This window comes from Podarcis filfolensis (assembly GCF_964270895.1).
Source record: "Podarcis filfolensis genome assembly, chromosome: 11".
NCBI lineage: Eukaryota > Metazoa > Chordata > Lepidosauria > Squamata > Lacertidae > Podarcis > Podarcis filfolensis.
Window position 1 is genome coordinate 60,459,150 of NC_139613.1, and position 12,353 is coordinate 60,471,502.

Here is a 12,353-nt window from a genome sequence, read left to right on the forward strand (position 1 = left end):
CGGAGCCATGCTTATGGCGCTCCGTTACAGACAGTGGTTTGTGGACTTAGCCAAACACTGAGGGATTAGGAACTTTACGCACAAGCAGCTCAACATCCCATCACAGCAATCCGACAGTCCCTGAAAGCAGCTTGTGCAGAGAAGGCATCATGAGCAACCCAGCCGGAACCGGAGAAGCAGGAGGAGCTGGAGCCGGTCCAAGCCTCGAAGAAAGGTACCGGGTGTTGGAGGTCCAGCTAGCGCTGCAAACGGCGAGGCTTGATGAGAGGAGGGCTCAGGATGCAGAAAAGGCAAAGGCCCCCCCACAAGCAAGAAAGATGCCAGGATTGGTGCAGAAGTTTGGGGGGGATCCCAGGAACTATCAAGCCTTTAGGACAGAGATGCAGTATGCTCTTAATCTGCAGTTTGATGACTTTCCCGATGAGGAATCGCGAGTGGCGTTTGTGATTAGCCATCTCGAAGGAGGGGCGAGAGACTGGGTTAGACCCCTGATGGCAGGGCATAATGAAGTCTTGAAAGACGTACGGAAGTTTTTTCGCGCCATGGACCTGATGTTTTCCAGCGACATTGAACAGGGAGTGGTGCGCAGACAGTTGATGGCTTGTAAACAGGGGAGCCGATCTGTCCGTGAGTACTGGACTGAGTTTACTATGTTGATACACAAATTGGGGTGGGATCTGTCAGCGGAACCCATTCAAATGCTTTTCGAAGAGGGACTTTCCTCGGCTGTGAAAGATGAACTTTCCCGGGCGCCCAGGGCGGAGTCTATGGACCAGCTGACCAAATCAGCATTGACCATTGGAGCACGCCAGGAGGCCAGAGCCTTGGAGAAGCGGGAAGGGAAAGGGGAGCGTTGGAGAGATTTCCGCATTCCAGAGATTCCGGAGCCAGCTTTCCCGCCCGCAGAGCCGATGGAAGTTGGAACAGCGCGCGCGCGGGCAGTTTCAAATCCCAGTGAAGGGCGGAAGAAGGAGGGGAAGAGCCCCAAGAAATGTTATCTCTGCCAGCAGCCAGGTCATTTTGCCAGAGTCTGTCCACAAAGAAAGGAATGGCAAGGGATGGCAGGAGCTGTTGGGGGGAAGGAGGAGGAAGGACAGGACCAAGTAAAAGCCAGCGCCTGACTGCCACCATCAGGGCACAGCAGTCAGGCCAAGGAGCAGTAAAAGTGCCCACGCCAGAACCTCCGAGACCAGCCCTAGTGATAGAGGTGTTGCTAGAGCTGCCAAACGGACATCCCTTAAAGATAAGGGCGCTATTGGACTCAGGCAGCTCCTGTAATTTTATGAGCAAGGAGTTTGCAGCAGAACACCAGATACAGACTATCCCTTTAAGCAACCCCTTGCAGGTGACCACGATCGATGGGAGAGAGCTGTTGGGAGGAGGAGTCAGCTTACAGACCGTCCCAATGGTAATGAGGGTAGCCAGGCACACCGAAAGAATAGCGTTCCATGTGGCCACCTTGGGAGGGGCTCCCATTATTTTGGGGATGAGCTGGCTAGCGTTGCATGATCCGCTAGTGGGTTGGCATCAGAGAGTGGTCTCCTTTGGGTCAGCACATTGCCTAGAACATTGCAAAGAGGGCAAGGCTCCAGAAGGGGCAAAGGCCTTTCTAGCAGGAACAGAAGTAACGGACAAAGGAAAGGTGCCCAAACAATACGCTGACCTGAGCAATGTCTTCAGCGAAAGGGAAGCAGACAAACTACCACCGCATAGACCCTTTGACTGCCAGATCAATCTAGTCCCTGGAGCCCAGCTCCCTGTGGGCAAGCTGTATGCCATGTCAGACAGGGAAATGCAGGAGTTGAGGGAGTTTATTGACAAAAACCTGAAGAGAGGTTTCATCAGAGAGTCCAGAGCGGTGGGGGGCAGCCCAGTGTTTTTTGTGGACAAAAAAAAACACGGATAAACCTAGACTTGTAGTGGACTTCCGGAGCATAAATGCAGTGTCGGAACCAGTGGCCTTTCCCATGCCCAGGATTGATGACATTTTGACCCGGGTGAGGAAGGGAAAAATCTTCACTAAACTGGACTTAAGGGGGGCATACAACCTGATACGGATAAGGGAGGGGGATGAATGGAAGACAACGATGTTCACCCCCCTAGGGGCTTTCGAATATCTCGTTATGCCCTTTGGATTACAAGCAGGCTCAGCATGTTTTCAATCGTTCATGAACCACGTGCTGGGGCCTCTGCTCTACAAGAATTGTGTGGCCTTCCTAGATGACGTATTAGTCTATTCAGAGAATGAGGAGCAGCATGTAAAGGACGTCAGAGAAGTGTTGAGCCGACTGCAAGCAAACCAACTGTGGGTGAAATTAGAGAAGTGTCAGTTTCACACCAAGGAGGTGGAATTCCTGGGGTACCGCTTGTCAGACAAGGGGTTAGCCATGGATCCAGGCAAGGTCCAGGCGGTACTGGAATGGAAGAGACCGAAAACGAAAAAGGATGTGAAAAGATTCTTACGGTTTGGGAACTTTTATCGGAAGTTCATCAAGTACTTTGCCCATTTAACGGCTCCCATCACGGACTGTCTCAGCAGCAAGAAGAAATTTGTTTGGACGGCAGAAGCGGAGCAAGCATTCGAAGAATTGAAAAAGGCCTTCGCTTCGGAAGAACAGCTCCTGCATGTGGATTTACAAAAACCCATGAGAGTGGAAACTGACGCATCAGACCGGGCGGTGGGGGCGGTGCTTCTTCAGCCGGGGAAGGATAAGTCAGAGTGGAGACCGTGTGCCTTCTTCTCGCGGAAGTTAAACAAATCCGAGAAGAACTACACGGTATATGACCGAGAACTACTCGCCATTCACGAAGCGTTCCGGAAATGGAGACACTTACTAATTGGTGCACAACACAAGGTGCAAGTATGCACGGACCACAAGAATTTAGAGTACTGGAGAACGGCACGAGTGCTCAACCAACGGCAAGTGAGATGGGCACAGGAGTTCTCCAAATTTTATTTTGAAATTTGCTATGTGCCAGGCCCGGAAAACGTCAGGGCGGACGCTCTCTCACGCAAACCAGAGTATTTGGAGGGGGAGGGAGCACCCGAAGAGAGACATATCATCCCAGAGGACCACTGGGTGTGTGGGGCGGCGTTGGTGGGGCAAAGGGAATTGGTAGAGGAGACGCAGAATGATGAATACGCCCAGAATAAGCTCCAAGGTCTAAGGAGGGAGGGAGAAAACTCCGGAGGTTTTGAAGAAAGAAACGGGGCATTGTATTACAAAGGGGCACTATATATACCCGAAGGGGAATTGAGAGGGAGAGTCCTCAAACAGATGCACGACAGCCCTACAGCAGGGCATTTTGGGCAACACAAAACCATGTGGTTGGTTACCAGGGAATTTTGGTGGCCTAGAGTGAGGGAAGATGTAAGGGAGTATGTAAGAGGGTGTGACCAATGCCAGCGAGCCAAGGGAGAAAGGCGGGCACCGGCGGGGTTGTTAGAACCGTTGCCCACACCAGAGAGGCCATGGGAGGCGGTATCGATAGATTTTATGACTGATCTGCCGAAATCCAAGGGGAAAACCGCCATACTGGTAGTAGTAGACCTGTTAACTAAGATGGGCCACTTTGTAGCTTGCTCACATGCAGTCACGGCGGAAGAGACAGCTAAATTGTTTGTAGAACATATTTTTAGACTGCATGGCGCCCCCTTGAGGGTGGTCTCAGACCGGGGCAAACAATTCACGTCCAGGTTCTGGAGGAAGCTCATGAGCTTACTGCACGTGGAGGTCAATTTTTCGACTGCCCGGCACCCAGAAACCAACGGGCAGGCGGAAAGAGCAAACGGTATCCTCCAACAATATCTGAGGTGTTATGTCAATGACAGAGAGAACGATTGGGTGGAAAAGTTGGCGCTGGCGGAATTTGCCTACAATAATGCGGAGAATGTGTCCACCGGGATGAGCCCCTTTTTGGCTAATTATGGGTGCCACCCCAGGGCATTTCCAGGGGGAGGAGGGGAGAGATGGAGCGTCCCAGCCGCAGAACTTTTTGTAGAAGAAATGGAAGCGATCCATCGTCAACTCCAACTCAACTTAGAAAGGGCCAAAGAACAATATAAGAAGCAGGCAGACAAGAACAGAAGGGAAGGTGAAACCATAAGGGTGGGGGATCAGGTGTGGCTGTCCACCCAAGGACTGCCGTTCAAGGGGGGTTGCAAGAAATTAAGACCCAAAAGATTGGGACCATTTGAGGTCATTCAACAGGTTAACCCCGTAGCTTTCAGACTCCGGTTACCGAACCACATGAAACTGCATCCAGTGTTCCACAGGTCATTACTGTCACCGTATAGGGGGGGAAAAGAAGGGGTTTTCCCACAGGGACCTGTCTTAGAAGAGAGGGAAAGCAGCAACCATGTGGCGGAAATCCTCGACTCCAGGTGGAAGGGTAATCAGGTGGAGTATTTGGTAGCGTGGGAAGGGGAACCGGAGTCAGAAAACACCTGGGTGACGGCAGAGGAAGTCAATGACGAGGTCTTGATCGAAGCGTTCCATCAAAGGTTCCCCAGGAAACCTCAGTCAGTAGCGAGGTTCCGGAGAGAGTACTTTGGCACCACCGACGAGGAGGAGGAATTGGAAGGATTCACGGGGTCAGAGTGGGAAGAAGGAATAGATTCCGAGGAGGATGAGTACTTAGAAACCCAAAACAGCAACCGGTGGAGGAAAATGTTCGAGACTTCGGAAGATGAGGGAAGTTCTTTCAGGGGTTTTGCTCCCTCGCCTCCAGCAGAGGAAGGGAGGGGAGGGGGTGGAGGGGGCCCTGGAGGGGAGGTGGATGTCAGGGAACTGTCATCGGAAGAACAGGTGGTGGAGGGGCTCCCAGAGGTTGAGAGAGACTTATCAGCGGAGGAGGGAACCAGCAGGGGGCGAGAAAGAGCTCCAAGGGAAGGCGAGTCAGAAGATTGGCTCAGAGACAATTCCAGCGAGAACAGCGAGGAGGTTTCAGGACCTCCATTAGGGACACCCACTCCTCGCCGGAAATTGTCACGTAGAGAGTCCAGAAGACGTGTTTCCGTTAAGGAGCTGTTATGCTGGAAGAAATTCCGTAAACGCCCACTGTCGGATTCTACCAGCGACTGACGGAGCCATGCTTATGGCGCTCCGTTACAGACAGTGGTTTGTGGACTTAGCCAAACACTGAGGGATTAGGAACTTTACGCACAAGCAGCTCAACATCCCATCACAGTGCCCTTTATTTCTTCCTTGCATTTCATTTGTAGCTCCAAACAAATGTCTCTTGCTCAATGGGAAGTCTCTCAGTGGACTTTTAATCATGTCATAATTGAAAAATAGAGTTGACAAAAGGACTCCTACAATGTCCAAAGCACAAGGTTTCATTTATCACATTTTAGAAGCCCTGGTTGATAACTGAGCATGCAAACTATGCTGCAGCCCCCCCAAAAAATGCTGTCTTTCACATGCTTGTGTGCATCGCAAAGCCCAAACCAGTCACTTGCTCTTTGTGTGAATGGTGTTGGATCATAGTTCTATTTGCTATGATAGAAGCTACAGGCAAGTAAGTGTACAACTCTGGAGAATTATTCAAAATTATTATTACAATTCTTTTGTTAGAACTGTTTTTTTCCCCTTTAGAAGTTATCTTTGTTGTTGTTACATTCTCCTATTCACCCCCCTCCCAGCTATTGAAGAACTTCAGAGGAGTAGAGTAAACCTTGAAAAAGTGGAGAAAATTGTAGATTTTCAAATGGACTTACCCTGTGATCAACGAAGGGCATTAATTATATCGGATGAGGTAAACTTCTTTGTGTTGCAGATGATGAAATAGAATAAATGGTCAGTTTTTCTATTTTGAAAATAAGTTCCTTTTACATATTTGATCCATTTATAAATCACTTAACTGGGAGAGAGATGGGTTAGAGTGTTTTCTGTAGTAGCAGAACTCAATTGCAGATGATTTGGGAGTGTTCTAAAATATATGAGTTTAATGTGGGCTGATTATGGATTCAGTTTGCAAACTTCACCAAGCTCACTTTCTGTTTTGTTCACCCAAATCTGATTGAAATCAGGGGAGAAAAACAGCAGATGTTATGTCAAATATTCCTTTGGAGGCAAAATTCCATTCTGCAGTGCCAACAGTTATACTAGCAGTAAATGGAAATGTTCTTTTGGTTGCAAAACGGGTGTGATTAAACTGGAATGTATAAAAAAGCAAATTTCTTTCAGATAACAGAAAAAGGAATCACAGACCATAATGCGGGGGTGGAAAAGTCTAATGTCACAACACAGGAGTCAGAGACTACAGAGCCTGCTCAAAGGTCTACATCTGTTGTGGTAAGCCTTCCATCCACTTTCCTTTTGCCAGAACATATTAAATCACAGATATGCATGGCAATATGGTTGGTGCAGGAGTAATAAACTTGCTGCTTGTCACTTCTGTTGCTCTTGTTGCTTCAAGAGCCTGGGCCTCATATCTGCTAGGTGAAGTACAGCACATTGGAGTGCTCAACCTTCAAAAATGGGATTCATACAGGAGTTAAAACTGCAGTGTCATGGGTAAAATCTGAAAAAAGCAAGTCCAGCTCAAGCATCACAGCAAAAAGATTCTGGTCTCATTAACCAAAGAGATTCTGGTCCCAGTGATAAGCTCTGCAGGGTGGAGGAGTGTCGTGGGTGCCCTTCTCCCATGAACAGGGCAGTGGTGCAGGGCCACCACTCCATGAAGCCTATTGCTGTGAGGGATCCAGAAATCCTGACACTGCTCATTCAGCCACTTCTGGAAGCACTGGTTCAGAGGCGGCGACTTGGGCCACAGATCATGGGTGTCCAGCAGTGCTGATGTAACATGTTGTCATGGTGTCAGATTACATCGCTCCTGGAAGTGGCGTCAGAGGTCCTGCAAGGCCTAGGACGCCACTTTCAAGGTCCCGCGAGACCTCAGGTGGGACGTCCAGGACCTCATGAGGAATCGGAGGTCCCATCCGAGGCCTTGTAGGGCCTTGAAAGTGGAAAGTGTAGGCCTCATGCGGACTCTGATGTAACTTCCAGTTCTGCATGAGGAACCAGAAGTGGCACTGGAGGATCTGCAAGGCCTAGGACACCACTTCCAAGGGACCTGGAAGTCACATCCAAGACCCCACAAAATGTGTGCTGAGCATACACAATTATGTTTTTGTGGGTGCCTGGGCCCCCAGGGCCCCCTCAAGTTGGTGTCAGTGCCCTGGTTCTAGTAGCTGGGACCCATTTTCCCACACCTGTTGCTGCAGATCATATTTGCACAAGAACGGGTGGCACTGTGGTCTAAACCATTGAGCCTCTTGGGCTTGCTGATCAGAAGGTCGATGGTTCGGTGCCCTGCGACGGGGTAAGTTCCCATTGCTCTGTCCCAGCTCCTGCCAACCTAGCAGTTCAAAAGCATGCCAGTGCAAGTAGATAAATAGGAAGGTAAACGGTGTTTCCGTGCACTCGGGCTTCCATCACAGTGTTCAGTTGTGCCAGAAGCGGTTTAGTCATGCTGGCCACATGATCTGGAAAGCTGTCTGTGAACAAATGCTGCTCCCTCAGCTTGAAAGCGAGATGAGCAGTGCAACCCCATAGTTGCCTTGGACTAGACTTAACCATCCAGGGTTCCTTTACCTTTTTTTTTTTTTAACCAGTAATGAAACAGATTTGGGAGGACAGGAGGGCGGCTTCACCAGACTTTGTCTTTAGACAAATAGGCTCAGGGTATTGATATGAGTCTCCTCTTTTCAGGCCAAGCAATGGATATTTGGGTCCCATCATGGATTTTGGCTGGGCATCTGTGCTGTGCCTAATCAGTGATGTTGCTGGCACTCTGCAGAGATCTTGACTGCACTCAGGAAGCCACATTCCAGACTGCCCTTCAGATTGCACTGGTGCCAGGAGCCAGGACTCAGATTTAGGTGTGAATACAAGGAAAATGTGGCACCCTTAAAACAGAAGTACTTTCTTCCAGGCAGGAATATATTTGGATTTCACACAAATAATAAGCTCCAACTCTTTATTTATTGCACTGTACACCTGAAAATCTGGGCAAGTCCTGAGAGAGTGCAGTCAAAGAAAGAGCTACTTCAGATTACAATAGTGTGTGGTTTATTTCATTTCCTTCTAAACAAGGTTTAGAAGGTTTAGAAGGTTCAGTGTAGTTTCAGCCTGTCTTGGTAATTTAGATACATTGTCGCACATTATGCTAGGTACAGCACTTCAATTGTCTGAGATGGTGATCAAGATTTGTTCCTCTCCCTCAGGTGGAGATGGAGGAAGCGCACAATGGTTTGCCACAAAAGAAACTTCTGTTGGAAGTGAAAGCCACCTTGGAGCTGGTCAAAGGGTCTTTACAGAAACGGGAGACAGAGATCAATGAACTTCTGCAAAATGGACATTGGTGTAACTCTCAGATTACAGATATGTTGTTGACAGAGTCTACTGTATATTAGCTAGTGAAGATACATTTGCTTAGTTAAGACACAGACCAGATTTGGGCTGATGCTTCTATCCTAAATGCTCTTTGGACTAGGATTTAGTTTACACTGTCTGTCTCTAATAGTGAGCAAAACTGGTCTCTGAACACAGATCCACACCAGACATTTAAAGCACATGACTTCTCCAAAATAATATCAGGAACTATAGTTTACCCTCATAGAGCTCCAATTCCAAACACCCTCAACAACACCCTACAGATCCTAGGATTCTTTGGAGGGAAGGTTTAAAGTTTTAAATGTTTGGTGTGGATCTGCCCTAAAATGAAACAGGAATGTTCTGCTCCCTCACCATCTCCATGAACTGGGTGAGAGCCAGAGTGTTCCTCAGAGCATTGTCACTTGTCTTCTCTGCCCTGGGGGTGGGAAGATGAGCAGCGATGTCACGTGCTGGAACGCCTCCCTCTTGCCTGGGAGGGGGTGCTGCAGCGGCAGCAGTGGGGCAGGCGGGGTGCTGCCTCTTGCACTTCTACTGCCTGAAGCAGGTGCTTCCCCCTCCCTCATCAGTGGGCCAGCTCTGTGAGCGTGGACCCAATGAAATTACTGAGCATGACTAAGTTACAGATAGGTAGCCGTGTTGGTCTGCCATAGTCAAAACAAAAAATTTTTTTTTCTGCCAGTAGCACCTTAAAGACCAACTAAGTTAGTTCTTGGTATGAGCTTTCATGTGCATGCACACTTCTTCAGATACACGGTGTATCTGAAGTGTGCATGCACACGAAAGCTCATACCAAGAACTAACTTAGTTGGTCTTTAAGGTGCTACTGGCAGAAAAAAAAAATTGTTTTGACTATGGCAGACCAACACGGCTACCTATCTGTAACTGGAACTATGGAAGGCACCACATTGAGCCGCATGAAATGGTTGAGCATGACTAAGTTAGATTCAGTGAGTTTACTCTTCCCATGCATTTAAAGCACTATTTTATCACTTTAACGATCAAGGCTTCTCCCAGAGAATCCTGGGCACTGTAGTTTGTTAAGGTGCTGAGAATTGTGAAGAAGTGCCTATTCCCTTTACAGAACTACAATCCCCAGAGCACTTTAACAACTGAAATTTTTGCAATGCAAAGTACCCTATGCAAATTAGCCTAATTTGCACAGGAAAGTTACCCTGTTCAAAATTTCTCAGAAAACCTACTTCAATGTTCTATACAGAGAGACATAAAGACTTAGATTAAACGCTATTTATATTTCTTTTTGATATGCCTTCTTTATGTTTTCTCAAATAGGAGGGGGGAGGTTTTTGATTGTCCCCAGGTTGTTGAAATCTCTAACCAGTCTTATCTGACTGCTGCAATTTGCTGCTGTTCGTACAATCATATATCCATCTGTTCATAGTAAGGAAACTGAATAGGCTCATGTCAGCCTACAGATATCTAGGTACCTTGACTTACTAAGCTTTGAGCAGGTTAGTCGCTGATAACAATATGAAATATACTAGTGTAGTACAAACATTTACGGAACATTTACCTCATCTTTTTCCTTTTAAAGATAAAAATAAAACGTGTTTAGTTTTACTGACAGCACTCAAAGCTCCCCTGCTGTGACACTGTGGTGCCAAAATATATTTGTTGTCCTCCAACCCCAACCCCCACATTTGTCCATTTTAAAAAAAGCCGACTAGTTCCACAGGTACCCCACAGTGAGGTTGTGATTCCAAAAGTTTTTTGCGACCCCCAAAGCCCCTCCCCCGATGTGTCCATTTTTAAAACCTCCTTTGGCCGCAGCCATGTTTGCTCTGGGGCCAGGACCCCTTTGACATGTGCCGCCCAGAGGGTTGGGTACAGCTCAGTGCAGCCCTTGGTCCAAAAAGGGGTCATCTCTGGTTTAGTGAGCTACCGTGAACCTCAGGTTCACATATTCACCTCTCCTGCCCTACTTTCCTTAGCCATCAGTTGTCATGGCCTGCCAACTGTGGTTTGTTCCAAACTAGGCAGCTTCAAACCACTGTTACTGAATCCAGCTTAGAATCATAGAATTGTTGAGATGGGAGGGACTGAGGACCAACCCCTGCAATGGAGGAGTAGTTTGCCCCATATGGGGTTTGAACGCATGACACAAAGATTAAGAGTCTCTTGCTCTACTGACTGAGTTTGTATAAACTTATAATAATCAATATTAACCACTGTTCCAGGCCCAAATAACATAGCAAGCTGTGGCTAATCAAAAGCAGAAATGGGAGTTTTTGAACCCTTTTCTCCTGTGATGAGTGAGAGCTGCAGCTCATTCTGCTAAACAGGCAGAATGATGTGAAAATAACTTACGAATGCCATTATTGGCTAGAACTAGAAGTAAATGAAATGATAGTCAAAACATACCACAGGGATTCAAAACTGACCACTTTTAAGTGCCATCTCTTTCTCATAAGTACATGGCACATTCTGTCTACATATGATTGTTGTCTGAATAGAAAGAAGCTGAAGATATTGGTTGTAACATTTTTAAAAAATCCTACTTCCCACCACAAAGCATGTTGCTGACATATTCTCTGTATGATCACTTACTCAGAAGGTCCATTTTTAAGATTTATTCATAAGATTGATAAGCTGCTTCATCAAAGAACTCTGCAGAGTTCAAATAAAACTGTAGATAACATATAGCTAAAATCCACAAACCAATTAAAAAGCAAATATACATAAAATGATGATTCAAGCACTGATAAATAATTGTTTAAAAACAAATATAGTTAGCTAAAGTTATTTATTTACTTTGAACATGTAAAATCTGCTCTTTCCACCTTCTACACACACTTCCTCTTCCTGATGGCAGTTTGTGCAGTAAAAGGACAGAGCTCCTTGGCTTCGTGCCTTGTTTTCATTCTAACTTGTGTGCCCTTTGCCCAGCTGTACTAGTTTTACCCAGTCCTCCCTCCTACACTGTTCACTCTGCATACTTGGGATCCTTTCATGGATCTGGCCTTGGCTTAGACTACAACTGTCTTGTTCCCTCCTGTTATGGTGCTGTGCCACCTATCAGGCCTCCAGAAAGTGAGATGAGAAGCAGCTGACCAGAGTTCTCCCAGGCTGGAATTAAGATGAGAGAAAAAGAGCCAGTCTTCATGGACTGGTCTTTTCCCTCAACTAACCATCGTGACCAAGCCCTCTCCTCTGGTGAGATGCATCCAGGCAACAGTGCCTGCCCTCTTACCTACCACCTGAAACTCTGATCCTGTAGCAAATCTTTCTGAATTCCAGCGAGAACTAACTTATGCCACCACATCCCACACTAAAGTGCAGATCAGAACATAGTTATGCTTTGCATTTTGCACTTCTCCAAAGTTTGTGTTTCATTTCTTGGTTCAATAAAGCAGCAAATATACATTTAAAATGCTTACTTTAGAGCCAGGGGGATTTAGAACTATTTTGTGAGAAAATATGCTAATTTTCATTCTTAATTTTTTGATGAAAAACAGGAGAGGGCAGACAGGATTGATGAAGATGTGCAAAAGTGATAGAGACTGATCTGTCCAATCCCCATCCCACCCAGGGCGCAACAGTCAAACAAATTTGGCAGTCTAACAGAGAATTTGATATATTATTTCAAGCAAGGTAAACGAAGAACAGGTCCTTGCCATCAACATTCATTACCTCCCAATATTATCAATGACCTTTCTTGCTGTCCTGTCTATTTCATTACCAGTTTTGCCATTTTTCTCTCAGAATTACATTGTGCTTGTTATTGTACATGGAATATGCTTTTGGCTGATGAATTAATGAAGCTTGTTAGGAAAATATGCACTGTACCCATTTTGCAAAAAGGACAGAAATTGTTCTAAGCACAGAAAGTATAGCAGAAATGAGAGCCTTCGTGTGAAATTGCAAACCATACAACACCAAAAGAAAAGAAATCCACTGAAATATGCATGTTTCTAATGTACAAAGTAATAAACA

At 46.6% G+C, this 12,353-nt stretch overlaps 1 protein-coding gene across 2 annotated transcripts in view; it reads left to right on the top strand.

Moving 5' to 3' along the window:
- LOC310744941 (uncharacterized protein) overlaps nt 1-9,664 on the top strand; it is a 41,617-nt gene extending 31,953 nt beyond the window's left edge. For both annotated transcript variants that reach the window (XM_083577032.1, XM_083577033.1), the window contains 4 exons: nt 5,645-5,757; nt 6,189-6,296; nt 8,231-9,029; nt 9,351-9,664. In XM_083577032.1, the coding sequence (XP_083433158.1) occupies nt 5,645-5,757; nt 6,189-6,296; nt 8,231-8,419 (410 nt within the window). In that variant the 3' untranslated portion in view covers nt 8,420-9,029; nt 9,351-9,664. The remainder of the gene's footprint in view (nt 1-5,644; nt 5,758-6,188; nt 6,297-8,230; nt 9,030-9,350) is intronic.
- The last annotated feature ends 2,689 nt before the right edge of the window (nt 9,665-12,353 follow it).